The 18,207-nt window shown below is 43.6% G+C and overlaps 1 protein-coding gene across 2 annotated transcripts in view; it reads right to left on the reverse strand.

Annotated features, from left to right (window-relative positions):
- The window catches only part of LOC308319024 (poliovirus receptor homolog), a 134,471-nt gene extending 123,638 nt beyond the window's left edge, over positions 1-10,833 (reverse strand). For both annotated transcript variants that reach the window (XM_080768823.1, XM_080768822.1), the window contains exon 1: positions 10,390-10,833. In XM_080768823.1, coding sequence (XP_080624949.1) covers positions 10,390-10,477 — 88 coding nt within the window. In that variant the 5' untranslated portion in view covers positions 10,478-10,833. The remainder of the gene's footprint in view (positions 1-10,389) is intronic.
- Between the last annotated feature and the right edge of the window lie 7,374 nt (positions 10,834-18,207).

Raw genomic sequence — 18,207 nt, forward strand, 5'->3', positions numbered from 1 at the left:
TGGGTGTGTCAGGGTACAGACTAGAAACTTTACAGATACAGTAGGTCAGGTCTAAGTTTAAATATGTCCTTGACATAGAGCATGGGTCTGGGACCCCTAGGGGGATACTGTAGGGGGGCCGCCAAACCTGTGTGTGATGTTTTTATTTTATTTTGACATGCATCACTTGAACCCTCGCTTCTCCATTCTGGAGGGGACATTAGCTGAAAATAGCCGATCCACAAGCTCACAACAATGCACCTGCGATACGTTGTAATGTAGGGGGAAAGAGCAGACCAAGTACCGAGCCAAAAGGTCAAGTTAGCAAAGTAGAGGGTTTAAGTGGTTAAATGACTGAAAATACACATTTAACATGAAAGCAATAAGTAGTGGGGGGGTCCCTGCTTAATCTCTCTCTCAGCTAAGGCCTGAAAAACGTTGAAGACCCTTGACATAGAGGTTGGAAGAAACTGGAGTGGACAGTAGGACACAGAGAGGTCAAGATAGAAATTAAGAGGACACAGGACAGGAGGAGGGCCACACTGACATTCCAATTACTGAAGGTCTGAAAAGCGAGGGATTGATGACTATACGAAAAACAGAACAAAGAAAGACATGAGCTAAGGAGAGAGAGAGAGAGAGAGTGTGGAAAAGATAAGATTTGCAAAGGGACGAGAGCTTACCGAGCAGATGGATCAATTATTCATCTGATCAAATTACTGAGCAGAAGGAAGTTACAGAATTAGCAAGAGGATGTAAACAGAGGGTGCAATGGAAGTGGGTGTGGGTGTGGGGTTAGAGAGATGCACCGATGAAACTGAGGTAAAGATGTAAACGATGACAGAGAGATGGAGATTGACAGTCGAGAGCTGCGGGGCCGAGAGTAGAGCGGAGAGAAAAAGATTGGAGTAATCAGTTGAACAGATGAACGGGACAATTTTGTAGGCAGGGGAGTGGAGCGCGAGCTGAGCCCCAAGCAGGCCACGCCAAACAAACAAACACTTGGCACACCCGGGCTGCCAACCCGGCCCCCATCCCAAATAACACAGCATACCTACAGTACCTGCAGCCTGCTCCGGTTCAGTTTGCAGAACTGGTGAATTCAACCGACACGGACTTCCAAAGTTCCAATTCCCCTCAAATCATCATTTACGTTACGACATAAACATATACTCCACAGTAGCTCCAATACTCTCCATATCACCCTACTACTACTACTCCACCCTACTCCATATCACATCACACGAGTATGATTTTTCTCATACTGTCATTTTATTTGTGATTTGTTAAAAAGGTGCCTGGTGCCTGGTTCATACTTGGTCGTTTGCCTGTGCCAATTACATGTAAATAGCACATCTACATGACAATCTGCCAATTTATTGCATGCAGGTCAGGCTTAACTACCGTTATGTGCTTTATTATGCGTCGTTTCACTGCAACCACATTCTCATGTAGACTGCACGGTAGCATACTATAGCACATTTTCAAGCCACTGAGTGAAATGGAGTCGATAGCACGGATATAGCAGTGGTCAGAAAGAAGCCCTATAGAAGCGATCTAGCCCATGTGGCTCGTGTTTCTGACGCCTTAGCTACGCGACAGACAGTGTTGTGCACCGAAAATAGCCGATCTAAAAGTATAAATCGGGCACGATAAAAGGACACCAAAATAAAGAGGTTTGTGAATGTGATCTCAGTTACGCCAACATTTCCCGGATATCGCTTCAAATCTCAGGTTTCAAGAGACAATGTCCAACTAAGCAATTGTACTACCTTTTCATTATATGCTACTACAGATCTTTCAGTTTCTGAGCAGCTGCCCAGGTCAAAAGCACACAGGCTCATACCTCATTTTAACATCATCCTAATCGAGGTTCAAGTTGTCACAACATTCAAGCAATAATGTTTTGTCTTTCCATCTCACACACCAGACACAGTAAATATGCAGGAATAGTGCATCCCATCTGCTGTCGCTGTACGATTGCTTCTTTTTTAATCTCAGATGGGTCAGATAAGGGGGATGTGTAGAGTACGTGAGGGAGGGACGTTAATTGTTTTGAAGGCTCCGTTGTGTAGAAGGATTTTGGAAGGTGGGTGCTGTGCTGGTGGTGGTGGTTGTGTGTGTTTGGGGGGGTATGACTCCTATATACAAGGCCTGGAGCTGTGACAAGGCCCCTGTCAAACCCAATTCAATTTCTTGCCGTGGCCAGCCTGTCCACTGCCTCTGATAAGTGTGAATTTGACGTGACCTTCTCAAAGTCAGATGTGACTAAGATGCAGTGCGTTTGTGTGTGTATGCATGTGTCTAAGGCAGAGAGAGAGAGAGAGAGAGAGAGAGAGAGAGAGAGAGCGGGAGAGCAAGAGAGAGAAAGAGAAAAAAAAGAGAGCGAGAGAGAACATGTTAAGCATACCATAGGTGTGTAAATCGTTAATATGGAGAGAGGCTGCATCGGCTGAGAAAAAAAACAGACGGCAAGGTGTGGAAAAAGAATAACTGCATAAGGGCGGTGGAAGCCACCATACTGGTTTGGCAGTTTTACAGACCGTAGCAAGGAGGGAGGAATAGGGAATGAGAGTCAGAGAGAGAGAGAGAGATGTAGTGTCATTTCGACAACAGCAAGGCAACCCTGAAATGTTTTCAATCACACATAAGGACACCGCATCATCCACCAATCAATTGCAACTCAATACGGATCGATAACGCAAACCACTGCCCTTCCACCTCCCACACTAGATTTAAACGCATTAAGGTGACTGCTAATGAGATTCTGCCGCACGCATGCACACACATGCACACACATGCACGTTGAATATGTGCACGCACATATGCACAGACAGTATTACGCACAGAACACCGCGAGGACATTGTCAAGGGCCTCCTCTCTGCTCAGTTCCATACAAAGATCTGCTGAGTACAACAGGGAGAGGATTTCAGGAGAGTGAGGGTGAGTGAGAGACCGAAGAAAATAAAACGATAAAGACTTGAGGGCATCTGGGTCGGAAGAACAATGAAGGAATATAAAGGTTATTCTAATAGGTTCATTGGTGTCAGCAATAGACAGCTCCCACGCCATTTAAAAAAGAAAAAGTGTCTTTGAAAATGTTAAGAGGTGGTGGGAGGGGGAGGCGGCTTAAATTAGAAATGATCGGATGAGTTTGTGGGCCTTGTTGGCTCACTCCCTCAACAAGACCATGTTCAAATCCTCTCCTTTATCCCCTCTGCCAAGATGCCACGGTGGGGAATTTAAAAATGATGTCACATCTCTTCTCTCCCTGTACATCTCTTCCATTCCAGGCAGCTACTCAGTTGGCAAGGGAGAGCCTTCTGCCAACTCCAGTCAATTATGCTGTTCTCGATGTGACGAGGGCTGCCGTCAGACAATATGCTAGTTAACTTTTAACTTCCCCAATTTGCTTGGTTGCATAATGCATTGCTTTGACCTACAACCCTGCAGCTTACACAAAAAGAAACATATCTAATTGCTAATGTTAATTTAACTCATTGTCATAAAATGGGTCGCCCCTGTGTAGGCTTCGCTGCCTTCATCTTGAGTTGATTTAAGCCCAAGGCTGTCCACACCTAGATAAATTCAGATGGATTCCGATAGGCTGTCAGTGTTTCTATCACTCATCAAATGGCTCTGGAGGTGATCCCAATGATATTCCACTGTCAGTGTCATTATAGTGGTGTGGATTTCACCATCCACTCAAGTTAGAATTAGTGTTATTTATAGTTCTCTTTGCGTTATTTATCACTGGTATGGAATGGCCCTATAGGCTTGGGTGGCTGGTTTTATGATATGGCATCATAAAGATTACTACTACATAGAACTTTCTTCCAACTAAAAGCATTTTTAGTATGATTTTATTCAACCGACAGTCCTCCACAAGCTCCGGGTACACCCACACGGTAATGGTAAGACATAAGACATATGGTTTAGACATAAAGGGGTGTGTGTGTGTGTGTGTGTGTGTGTGTGTGTGTGTGTGTGTGTGTGCGCACACTCGCACTGTGCAGAGAGACTTCACTGCGTACCTTCTGGTGCTTTTCATGCTAGAGCAGTAAGATGACGTCATGCCATTACTGAAAATGGCGCAGCCCTAAAATTCCCCATTATCTGCTGACACATATGTGGGAGGGTGCAGTATGTTATGAATACGTCTCCTGCAGTGAGGCAATATCAGCTTTGATGCGTGTGTGTGTGTTAGGTGACAGTCTGACCCCAGAAGGCTGCCAGCTAGTGTGTGTGCGTGTGCGACGTGCGTGTGCGTGTGTGTGTGAGTGAGTGAGAGAGAGAGAGAAATCGTCCTGTAAACATTTGTTAAGATACCATCTGACGCTCACTGCCAGCAACGTTCATTGACCTGTGCTGTGGCCAGGTTTTTGGAAGAACCCCTAAACTGTCCCATTCATTTTAATGACATGTGGCATTCCTTTTAAAAAAGGGAGGGGATAGGGAGAGAGTTCAAATTTCATTTCTCTTTATCTTGGACAGGGACAGACTCCAGAAATGTGGCAAACCCTGCCAGCCCCTTTGTACACCCCAGGGGGGCGATTCTCTGCGGCCCACTGTGGACCGACGTTGGCCCTCACACGTACGCGTGTGGCTTGGTAGGGGACGGAGGGACTAGGGATGACAAATGTCGACACCAGTATAGAGAAGAAAAAGGGAGCCATCAGTATTGGCTAAGGCATAGAAGAAGATACCATCACGAGTGTGGGGAGAACACTAGTGCTCTTTGAAAAATGGCAAGAGAGAGAAATGAGTCCGAGAGATACAAACAAATGTCAGATCGTCTGTGGGAGATAGTGGGGTGGGATGAGAGACGGCGCAGCAACACTTCTTCAGAAACAGAAAGCATACATACATACAGCCACACGGACCACCCCGGCACACGCTCCAAAACACCGAGACAACACACGGTTTCATCCTGTGATGTGATGACTCTTCCTTCATTATCGGAATGGCATCTGACTTAAGTGACTTTCATAGCAGCCACGGGTTTGCCACCCTCATTTATCACTAGCTCAGTGTGTGTGTGTGTGTGTGTGTGTGTGTGTGCACGTGCTCGTGTGCATGCATATTCAATCATCTCCTCTGTCCAATATAGCTCTAAAACGGAGACGGGTGCTCATCGACCTCTCTGCCGCTACACGTCTATCTGTCCCATGTAATAATATTTGCCAGAACAACAACACCCCTCCCTGAGTCCTTTGTGTCGCTGGCCAGTGGTAATGAGAAACCCACAGAGCAAGATAATTACGCTGGACCTTGTCCATCAATATTCTTTCCCGCATGCAAAAACGCAGGGTAGCTGTTGCTGAAACGCAGCCGTGCCTGCTGTGACTTCATCAATACGACGGATAGATTTCAATAAGACAGTTTTCAAAATTAAAAACCCTCTGTGGCACAAATGGTTTTCGATGCAGCCGTTAAAGCTGCTCTGCATACACTTTGGGGTCGGGATGTTGCAACATCTCCAATCCATGCATCAGGAAGGGTTCCATGGGCTTCAGATTTTTTTTTTCTTGGTGACATGAATGGGCTAATGAAGGAAACAACGAAAGAAATACGACTTAATCAATATGTGCTCGGATGAGAAGTCTAATAATTGAAATTGAAGTCACTGAATTAGCCAGATATTCCGTGTAAGTAGGAGCAACAGGTGTCTGTGCAAGAACACACGCATGCATACATACATACATACACACACACACACACACACACTCCTTAATAGTATCACTTTCACCTGTTCATTAGTCCTGATATTTAAGAACACCTTAAGGTCAGAATAAACCGATTCTTACTGGTGATTAAAAGTACAGACTAGAGAGGTATTGATCCGTCCTTTAAAACAGGCAGGAGTAAGTTGCTTGTGTTAGAGATAGTAGATATGTTAGTGGATATGTACAGCTTGTGTGTACTGTATGCACAGAGTATGTGTGTATGTATGCACAGGGTGTGTGCACAGCCACATTCCAGTGTACGTTAACCACAGTAACCCTGTCATCCCTATTTTGGGCATGTCAATATAGGTGTCAGTTTAAGTGGTTAAAGTCTTGTTTTCTAAGTACTGACATGTATACAGGACATTTCGATTACACTGAAGGTTTTGATAATGTCGTGCTGTCAGGTAATGTCAATTGTTTTAAAATTCTAATCTCTTAATGTTTGGATTCTTCATTCACTGTAAAAGAACGTGATAAACCAAAAAAAGGGGGTATTGTATTCAAGCCATAGCCATTCACAGGTTGAGTAATTGATAGAAAACAAGACATTTATAGCTTGGCTACCATATGAAGGGAAAAAAAGTGCATCCATGTCCATCTAGGGTTTCAGACGATAGAAGAACGTGCAGTAGCATGTTAAATGCGGAAGCCTTGCAATACCAAATTTGACCACCAGGTGATAGCAGCTTCACTATTCTACGGGGGTAACTTCTGGGGGTCCTACACACCGGAATAAAGGTTATGTTATCATCCGATCATCTATCGATACAGTCGACGGACAGACAGCAGTGCTGTGAGCACAGCTGTCCTGTGCTCTCATTGGCTGTAATACAGGCCTTCTCGGGGCGCAGTCACAAACCAGTTCATACTGTATGATGTCCAGTCAGCGACAGAGTCAAAATATGAAACCTGCTAGATATTCAGAAACGCTCTGGAAGGCGTCGGTGAGCGCTTTTATCGGCGCTCCTTTCACACACAGCGAGCAAAAACTCTGCGATCAAAGCCCGATCTTGCGTCAGATCGAGAGTTGTCGGTGAGAGGCCAAAAATGCTCCCCGACAGCATAATCGGAGCAAATATCATGCAGTGTGTACGAGCCATTAGCCAATAGGGAGAAAGTGAGAAAGTAATGAGAATGTGGCGACTAGTTGCAGGGTCTCTTGGCAGCTTTGCGAAGCTATAAAAAGTTATTTGGGTGTGATGTATTCCCTTACAGGCCAATGATGTATTCCCTTAAGGCTAATGAGGCATCTAGATAAAAAGTGGAGAGAAAGCAAAAGAGAGAGGCACACACACACACACCTCTGACCTTTTCACAATCCCTCTGACATTTACTGGGCTAGGACAGGTCATTTCCATAATGATAGGAACTAGCCTAGACAGCCATTACTACACAAAACCCAAGAAGCTTCCTCCCAGCTACTTCAGCTGTGGGACTAATGAGATACTAAAGAATTACTTATTTGCCTCTTTTTACTTTTATTAGGGGCAGAAACCGATGACTCTCTTCCCATAATCCATCAATTACCCGCCTCTCTTTTTTTAATAGACCGTGCGAACGAGAGTTCCTCCTGCTGGGTAATGATTGGACACAGACCTGGAGAAATTAGATTGTTTCCAACAAGTATTAGGGGAGGGGGGGGTAGTGTAGAAGAGCGATTCCACTCACTTTTAAGCCAGATAAATTTGTTCTTTATTCCCACTGGGGGTATTGTAAATTGTAATAATAAAAAATAATAAAAATAGGATGTAATTTAGGATAAAAACACGCTAGTATCTCCCTTTATGTTCCGTTTTTCTCCATACAATCCAACATTCCCAAAATAGAGATGCCATACTGAAAGTGGTTAATTCTGTGTCTGGCTACAGTATATATATATATATACACACACACACACACACACAAATTACACAATACACACACACACGGCAGGTTTCTAATTGTGTGTGTGTTTTCTATACTGTATACTATACTAGAATATCTTCTATATTATGGCATTATGTTTGCAGCACTGGTGCACGGAAAACACGTTGAATGAATCATCACACCATTGTGTCCTGGGCTCCCTAAGCTCTCAGCTGACCAAAAAAAACAACAGCTTTGATTTCTTTCCCCCGTCACTTCTGTCTGTCCTGTAGCACCTCCTTCCCTAATCAGTCATAAACAGCACGGCCTTGAGTCTGTAGTAGGGGAAGCTGCAAGGGGGGGGGGGCTTGAGTATGTCAGGAGGAGGAGGAGGAGGAGTGAGACAGCTTTTGAATCAACCAATGGCTAACGTCACTCAAACAAAAGCAGTGGACAGACAGGGGGAGAGCATGAAAGATGGCAGAAAATAAAAGCTTTCAGAACAAGGCCCCTGTATGTACCAGGGCTGGGGGAAGGGGGGGGTGGGGCATGGCGGGAAAGAGAGCAAGAGATGCTTCTAGTGACGGTGGGCAGACGGGTGGCTGGGGGTTTGTGAGGGGAGGGAGGGGGGGGGGCGACGGGTCGAGACGGGTCATCGTCTGTCTGAGTCAGTTGCTTCCCGTTCAGAGCTCCACACTGTAACCCTGTGACTCAACGAGATTCCCCTCTTGCTGCACCAGTTTCCTGAAAGGCCACCTGTTTCCTCGCGAGCGAGAGGAGCTGTCGAAAGCATCTCAAGTAGCTTTCGTTTAGTGGACATGTCCTCACTGCATCATCAAGGTAAAAAAAAGGGAACATCCAGATTCCAGGCATTGGGGGATTTCTGCGGTTTCTGTCTGGAAAGATGAAGCATATCCCTTCCCCTGGCCATGACCCTGTTCGCCCACCAGCCAGCCACTCACCCGCTGCTTATAGGCAGCTTACTCAGCCATAAAGACAACACGGCCCACATACCCCAACCCCCCCTTCCACCCCCATTGCTGTTTCAATAAAAAATATCCCCATGGCAACGAGTCAAGCTTTTCTGACCCACATATGGGGGCCTGGGCCTGACAGCCTTAATTGTTAGGGGATATTACAGTGTAATTTCAGAGCTTAAAACTAGCCTACTACCTTCAAAGCTTCCATTTCTGGCTGTGCTACAGAAGCCTGTGTTAATTAAAAACATATTAAAACTCAATATTGAAGTTTATACAGTAAAGCCGAGCCAATATGAAAACGAAAATTATGTGGAGAATACAATTGTTTCTCTGCTCTTAGACTAAAAGGTTTGAGTGTTTAGCAACAGTAGCCTACATCTCATAGCTGGGAGCAATATTTGAAAAATGAGCTAAAAATGCTAAGTATCAGACAAAGGTTTGCCCAGTGAATTCAAACAGTTTTACCATTATCGAAAAAGAGGGCAGAGGTTCTCTTTGAAAAATGACATAAAACAACAAGAAATATATATAGTGTTCACTTGAACTGTTTTTTTTATAGTTCATAAATATGCAATAGTCTTTGTTTTGTCCCCCCTGCCCCCATGTGCACTTGGTATTCTGTAAAATGGATTTGAGGATAAAAGTCCACCGCATGAATAAGTCAAAAGACAGAAAGTGTTTATGGGATGTTATTAACTCACAACAGCTACCATTGTACCCACTGTTGCTATGCCAGGAAGCCAGCCCATAGATAACATGCCCTAATTTCCAAACAAAAACAAATAAGCCCAGTTAGAACGCAGAAAGAATGTTGAACTAGTTTGCATTCATATGTTAATGATTTAACAGGGGTTCAGGAATGCAATGTTTAGCCTGTTTCACCATAATATTCAACCAGTCTGAGTCTACACTACAGGGATGGGATACATCATACAGGCGTTACTGGCAAACTGTAGCTACACCTCAGCCCATGAAGGCGGTGGAAAACACGTCAATAATTCAAAGCCATATAACAGGTTACCATGGTATCAAAGGTATCAGCCAGCTTCAAGTAAATGGGTTTCAGCTTTACAAGTAAATCTCCAAGTGGTTCAAACATATTCAGAGGTAGCCATGGGAAAATGACGTGGTAGACTAGAGCCAGATGAAGTTGTATTATTGAAAGTAGAGTGTCTATTGCCAGCAGTGACAATCGTTTTATGTGTGACAATAATGGAAGGTTTTTGTGTGCTGCTGCTGACAGTGTACATTAAGAACCATGCGTAACCCCATTTATTTCAGCTGGAGTGGAACTAATAGAGGCTGATGTGTGCGCATAGAGAGGGGGGGGGGCGTCTGGACTTGAAGGAATATCGAGAAGCGTGGATATAAAGGTTTCATGGAATATCAATATGTATGCCATGTAGGACACCAAGTGACCCGGCCAGTCAGTAAGCTACGCCATTAGAAATATAGACAGAGATACATATCAGCCCCTGTGGCACCTGGAGGAGAACACCACCTACGGGAGCCACACCTTAGAAACAAACATTCAACATGGCGTTGAGTCACCGAAACTCCGCACAAAATATTTATGACCGAAACCATTCGTCAATACACTATTCCGTATAACAGACACCCACTTCCTCGTAGCCTATATGTTTAAAAACAAATCTTAATGACGTTAAAATAATATATAAGCCATTTACACCTTTTAAAAAGGGTCAAAACTCAGGACAAGTCACCTGGACATTTGTTTTCTCTCCAAACCTGACAGGTGGGACATGTTTTCCCGGTTGAACAAATCAAGAGAAATGAGAATATAGCCGTATTGCAGTAAACTTGAAAGAAAAAAATAATCATAACAGTTGCTTACCGTGAACAAACGCCAACGTAACCAAGCTGAGCAGCAGGAGGATCATTTTTGTGCAGTCATGCCAATTTGGAGCGTCATGTCTCGCCATGGTGGTGACTACAGCTGCTCTTTACGAAACCCACGGGCAGGTAGTCTCCGAGTGGTCGAAGTGTGCCAAAAACACCTTTAAAAAGTAATTCCTGTCTATTAAAAAAAATAAAACCTTCTATCCTCGAGTAAAAACTTATTGCGCTGACTGACGGGAGCAAACCACAGAGGTCCGAGGAGAAGCTCCTTCTCGAGTGTCCCTTTTTTTTTAAACTGTGCTTCTTTTAAACGAAGTCCCGTTTCGATTTCAATCCTTCTGCAAATTCGCTGTAGCAACGCGCAGTACACAGGTGGAAATGTTCTCTGTACAGTCAGTCAGCTGCTGTGGTCGGTGGTGCGGTGGTAGTTGCTCCTCCACCAACTATAGTTTCACACTGACTCCAGGCGAGCGCTCGACGGACCAGCTGGCTGAGCGACTAGAGTGATGTCATCAAACAAACAGATCAGCGTCGTCACGTCATTCTCCTCTGATTCTTCTCAATTAGCAATCAGGGTAGGGTCCATTATGGGTCATGAATGAAAGAGAGATTGGGAATCATCAACTGGGCTGGTAAAAGTCTTGTTGCTGTAATTGTTTATTGTTTATTTATTATGAGAGAAATAAACAAATACAGAATAATGAAACAAATAATGAAAGAAAGAAAACTTTTTCCTGAATGTATATGATAGACACTAACCGTCAGTTTGTTGTTTATGATGACAGCCGTAAATCCAAATTATTGTTTTATAGGGCGGTATAATATATATTACTATATAGTATGTAGATTCCAAGTAAGCCACGGTCGCACGAGCATAAATCTGTGTCCTAAAGTCCTAAATCGGTGTCTCGACTCTCTGCCTATAATTTATTTCAGTGGTTTCAAAGTCGTTTAGATAAATATTCTTCAATGGAGAACAGCACCTGTAACAGAGTGATAAGAGAAATTTACGGTCCGATACATTATGTGAATGTGAGGTGTTGGTGTACGTGTGTGGTGGGGGGGACTGGGGACTAGGCTACGTTTAAAGGGATGATTCTTTCGCCCCCTGCTGTCTGTTTCTCATTACAGATTTTGAGCCTAGAACTCAAAGATGAGATAAAGATGAGATAAACAAACCTTTATTGATCCCAGCAGGAAGAGTCAGATGGCACCAACAGCAGTGCCAATGATGAAACACAGGAGGAGAAGAGCAGGTAAGAAAATAAAATACAAAAATACAATACAACTGCCCCCCCCCCCTCCCAAAAGCTATCTGCACTGGACCTCTGATTGAGTGAACATATCAACTATATAAATGTAGAGTGAATATAATATAAATAATGTATACAGTATGCATGTTTGTGTATGTGTGTGTGTGTGTGTGTGTGTGTGTGTGTGTGTGTGTGCGCGTGCGTGTGCGTGTGCGTGTGCGTGTGCGTGTGTGTGTTTATCAGCAGTGAATATAAGAATGTGGACTTCCACATTCCAGCTTCCTCCTCCTCCCCTCCGCAACCACCCCACGCTGTCCAGTTCAACTGCAACAAGGGCTTCATCACTTGCTTGTTTGGGTAAGTTCTGTTACATTCAAGATATGTCTGCATTCATATAAAAGGCCTCTACGCAGCTTTCTGTTGGCACACTTGGTGGAAGAGAAATGGCTCCAGTGCGTGGGATTTCAATCCATTTGGCCTATTTTCCTTCTAGCAAAAACTATTATCATGCTCAGGTCTTATCGCTATACCCAAGTGTTTTACTGCCAATGTAATTACATCTCCATATCCCCTAATAGGCCTATTCAAACCCTTCCTTCCCTTAGCACTGCGCTTCGCCCAGCGTGCTGCAGTATCAGAAATTATATTTCTGATACTGATCTTGAATTTAAGACTTTGAAGAAGGTCAGCGGGCGCACAAAAGCCATGCCTATGTGACCCGAATAAAAAAATTGCAGCCCATATTTTCTTTATGGAGTATTATCCCATAGCTTCAAATAGACACAAAGCTTGTTCTCCAGTAGACCTACATAACCGCTGGGAAAGGCATGCAGGAGCACGCACACGCATTTAAGTTAACCTCGCAGGAGCACCCACACACTTTTAAGTTAACACTGCTGCTCTCCAGTTAGTATCTCTGGCAGACCCGAACATGGGGAGGAGAGCATCTTTTTGCCTCTGTTTGTGTCTCTCTGTGACCCCTTTTCCACCGGTTGGTTCCCAATGGGAACCGGTTCAGTTCTTTTTGGTTTTTAGAGCTCCAAAATTGGTGGGCAAACTATACCCTATATTAAATTGTTTATAAGATCAATACATGTAAATTAATACATGATAACCCTTCCACAGTAGTAGCTTTTATTTTTATTTTATTATTTTGCATATTGTCCTATACATAATGCCTCATTTGCATATTTAAAAATGTAAAATTTGTAATACAATAAATCATTGTTTTCGTGTAAGTACTCAATTGGGGAAGTTTAATGGTGATAACAATCTAATATAGGTATGGTTTTGCACTCAATTCATAATTAACGTTTCAATTTTGGAGCTCTGGCTCATGGACTAAGAACCAAAAAGACCGGTGGAAAAGGGGCCTGTGTGTTATCTGTCTGTCCACAGATAATCTTGTAAACTACAAATCCTATCCACAAATTGGCAACTGTTGTTTTGCGCATGCGCTATACGGGGTGAGGGATTTGGTTGCAGCCCTCAGAGCCCTGGGAAAGAAAAAAAAACAGTTAACAACTGGGTATGTGCAGAGGATTTCACCTACCAGTCACCACACTGGTGCTGAATCAGAGGTGCACAGAGTCTCAACAGGTTAACACACGCAAAGCAGCAGGGCCAGATGGGAATCCAGGCTAGGTGTTTAGAGAATGCGCGTTGCAGCCATCAGGAGTTTTCACTGACATGTATACAGCCAATCCTTCTCTGAAGGGAGATTTCCCTTTCTCCTGTTTCAAATGAGCTGCAATAATTCCAATGCCAAAACAAGCAAGGTAATTGCATGGTTTAAATGATTGGCATCCCTCCCATACAATACATGTATATATAGCCCTCACCCCCCATAGCAAGCAGATGCTTTGAGAAGCATGTCTAAAGAGCTCATCAATAGCAGGTTTCCACCCATCCAGGTCCCCACCAATTCACTTACCAGCAAAACAGATGACACCATAGACATATCATTACACACGTCACTGCCCTCTTCTCAGAATGCTGTTTATAGATTACAGCTCAGCATTCAACACCATGCATGTTCTTACTCAATCATACTTGACACCACCAAGTTCAGAAACCAAGGACTCAATACCAGCCTGTACAGCTAGATCCTGGACTTTTTGTCAGAGCAACATCATTTGGTGATGATGGGCTCCAACACGTCCCCCCCCCCCCCCCTCCGACCCTGAACACAGGAGCCCCCAGGGCCCCCAGTCCCTGTTCTACTCCCTGTACACCCATGACTGCATGGCCACACACACGAAGACCTGCGTGGACAGCCGACTGCTTGTCAAACACATACTTTGTAGAGAAGGGTCCTTTTGCACACTTACTGGGACAGGTGCGTGAGCTTCCAGGACCTGAAAGACAAATTTAATTTACAGAATCAGGACCGTTTTAGGTACCTACAAATCAGAGACTTTATAAATAGAGAGCTAATTAAGAAGAGAAGATGCAACAGGAGTAGAGATCATTAAGACTTTCCAAAATGCGTATGCAGACTCTACTTATCAAAAGATAGTTTCAAATGTATATGTAGTTCTTCAAAACATGAAAGGAGATAATACTCTGAATATTAAAGCAAGGTGGGAAACAGATCAGGGCAACCTTACTATATCAACTGAAGAATGGAAATGAGTAGTTCTCCCACATGGAGTGAATTCAGCTGGAAAAATGTGAGTCGTTTCTTTTGCACTCCAGCCCAGAAAAGACATTACACATATCAGTCGGACTGTTGGAGACTCTGTGGGGAAACATTGGCGAACCATTTTCATGTTTTCTGGAGTTGCCCTTCTGTGGTCCACAGTGTCCTGGAAGCAGTTTTTGGTGTTGATATTCCTTTTGATTTTAAAACCATGTATCTTGCGGATCTGGAAGGACTTCAATTTGCAAAGCAGGATCAGTATTTACTGAGGGTATTGCTGGTGGCATCCAAAAAAGCCTTAACAACATTACAAATGTTACACCAACTATAAATGAATGGATTGATTTAATCTACATATAGTATATTTATTATGGAGATAATTACATTCAGCTTTAGAGGTCAGGTTGAAGTCTTCACAGATAACTGGTTTAGATGGATTACTAATTACTATACCATAAGACCTGACTTTGTTTAAATTCAGTTAAATCCGTTTAACCTGTAGAAGCAGATGCACCTGTTTGAGGCACTTATGTATTATGATCATCAATAGAGAAGAGAGGCAGATATCTCCCCTTGTGTGTATAGTATGTATATTGTCTTGTCTTGTTTTGTTTAGTTTAGTTTAGTTTGATTAAAATTAAATAAAAATAATCACACATCTTATCATGACATCATACATCATCTCATTCTGGACCTCACTTTTGTCTTCAAACCCGGAAAAGCTGGGCATAGGAGGGCCCCTCAAAAATGGAGGGATGGACGTCCTGCACACACACTGTCTACATCTACACCTACAGCAGTAGTTTAGTAGGCTACAGTGTTTCGGTCTACATGACCTGCAGGTATCATCAGGATACTTGCGTGTCATTGTGTCGCTCGCTGATCTCTCTCTCCCTGTTTCCTGTCATACAGTACTTTATTCTTTATGAATTTGGATCCCCATTAGCAGCTACTCTTCCTGGGGTCCACATAATACAGTACATAACACAACAGAACACAATAAAACACTTCACTCTCCTATCCGATAAAGGCAGAAATGACTATAAATAAATAATTATATATATATATTATGTAACATTAACTGTCTTGAATTTTGAACCTCATCAGTGCAATATTTCTTGTTGCCTGTAGATCAAGGAACTTACTTACGTACTTGCTTAGTCTCCTTGCATTTCAAGGCGCCCAGAGCCAACCATCAAGGAACTGAAATACTATTTTTAGGCTGTTTACGTTCACTCATTCACTGTTCGTCTGATCCGATGAAGTCTATTGCATCAACAGTGTTCAGCGGGAAAAAGCTAATAGCATTTTTCACCAGGCAAATTATTTTGTTGTCTACCGATTTGAAGCATGTGATTAGTAGCATTGCAGACTCTGGTTAGTCAATACTTAACTGTGCCATCTCGAGTCCCCAGGCTCTCATATAAAAGAGCAAGATTACACACTGTAGCCCAGAAAGCAGACTGAACTCTAATTGGCCACATATACAGTACTAGAATGACAGATGGACGCTGACAAGTTCTCTCATAGAGACACTCTTTCATTTGTGGTGGAAAGGCACACAAAACAACTCCAACTCATTCAACCTCATTACCACAGACGGGAGGGGGTGCTCCTGCTCTCTGTAGCTGCACCATCAGTCATCATGGTTGCCCCCAAATGCACACATAAAATAAAAGGATTACATCAACACAGTCCAATGACTATAAATCATAAACAAGTTAACGACACATGAATGCCACTAATGCATTCCCCTTACGAACAACAACTAAATAATACAATAACTGGGTGGCAGTGGCTGGAGGTATAGAGGTAGACAGGCAGTAGAGCAGCTATTTGGGAATGAAAATGTTCTTGGTCTGATCTGAAAGTGTCCTTGAGCAAAGGAACAACCTCCCACGACGGCCGAGGGGGAGCCTTTTGATCTGTAATGGAAAGCTGTGGTTGGTCCAAGAAGAGTCTGTCGTTGGTCTGGTTTTTTTTTAATTCTTTTTTTTCTTAGGCGGTGGTCCTTAAACCACTTTTCAATAGTTGTACTCAAATGATAGCTATAAATCTAATCTTCTGGCTACTGCGAGACTGCATAGCCCACATCGCTGCCAACAGTAGTTCAATTTCTTGAGTCACACACATCTCTCAGCATGGTTCAGGGCACAGCTGTGATACGTGACCAATATTTATCCACTCTCCCCCTCCTGAGACAGCACTGCGCCCAGGCCCTCATCACGGGCATCTGTTTCCATGATGAACAGTCATTCGAGGAGTTATGCCAGGATTGAGGTTCCGGTGAGTCTCTCCCACAACTGATGAACACGCCTTGTCCCAAAGGAAAAGCCATCCTTTATGCGTCAGCCAGTGTAAGGGCCTTGTGATCGAACCCTATGAATCGGCGATAATAAGATGCCAGAACCAAGGTACAGTCACCTACGTCATTTTCGCTATCCAGCCATTCCAGCCGGGAGATTCATCGCACTGAGAGGCAAACTGCAGCCGGGAGATTCGGTGGAATGAGAGCCATGCAGGAACCAATTAATTGACAAAGAACGCAATCAATCTTTCAGAAATAGTGTTTGTTCACAAGCTGTTCCAGTCAGCTCTCATTGACTAAACTGTATTTCACCAAACTTACGGATCCAGTTTTGCCTCCCACTGGCCCGTTTTTGATTGATTGAATACTTTATGAACAGTTTGCAAAAAGTACAGAGGTACATTCAGTGGCGTGCACTAGAGGGGCAGGTGCTCAAGTGAGGAACTGTGCAGCGCGTGGAACTGGCCGGTTGCCTTAATAGTGTGAGATTTATAGATTTTGGGGCATAAATAATATATTAGAAGCTTTCTTTTTCTTTTTTTCAAAAGGGCACATTGCTGTCTAGACTGTGACATATAAAGACATACAATACAAGAAATCATCAATACTAGAAGCAGCAAAAGTAATTACAGAATAACAGTGGGGGGGGTCATTTATTTTGGCAAGCTATAGAGCCCAGTTGTGAACTGTAGTGCTCTTTTATGGTCATTTTGAAGGAGGCTGCAGAAGTCATACTCTTTATGGCTGGCTGTTGGTAGGGCATTCCACATTAACAGTAGAATGAATTCATCCCCATGTTTGTGCTGATTTTGAGGAATGAGATCAGTGGAGCTCCCTCTATGTAGGTTTGTCATAAGCAGTTAGACTACAGGTACATGAGGAGGCGCCAGTGGCCTAGCGGTTATAGGGCGCATACCACATACAGTATATAGGCCAATTGCAGTCTGACAGCATGTCGTGGGTTCGAGTCCTGCGCCCGACGACCTTTGCCGTACTGTATGTCACTCCCCGTCTCTCTCTCTCTCCCAGTTTCCTGTCTATCTCCGCCGTGTACTTTCAATAAAGGTAAAAAAAAAGCCCAATATCCAATAAATAAAGACAGGTGCATGTCCACTGGTCCCACATGTCCTTTTGGTGCATCTGTCCAGGTGGACACATGGCCTCAAGCACTAACCACAAGCTGGCCAGGGATCCCACATGTCCTTTTGGTGCATGTGTCCAGATGGACAAATGGCCTCAAACACTAACCACATGAAGCTGGCCAGGGATCCCACAAAATCCCCTGTGTGTGTGTGTGTGTGTGTGTGTGTGTGTGTGTGTGTGTGTGTGTGATGCAAGATGCTGGAGGGTAGCATTGGTTTCCTTGATCGACAACATCCCACTTATGCATGACATCAACGTAATGACAGATGGAATCAAAGTACGATGACAACATAAAAAGTATAAAAACATATATTTGTGGCGGTGTAAAGCACCATCACAAAGGGGTGCTCCCTGTAATTGACCCATCGGTCATGGTTTCTCCGCAAATAGTGTAAATAAATGAACACAACTCAATAACAGAAACCCCATAGCAATGCATTCCCCATACAACAAAATAGAATAACACAA

The sequence above is a fragment of the Protomyctophum bolini genome (assembly GCF_963924005.1).
Source record: "Protomyctophum bolini genome assembly, chromosome: 7".
NCBI classification, from domain to species: domain Eukaryota; kingdom Metazoa; phylum Chordata; class Actinopteri; order Myctophiformes; family Myctophidae; genus Protomyctophum; species Protomyctophum bolini.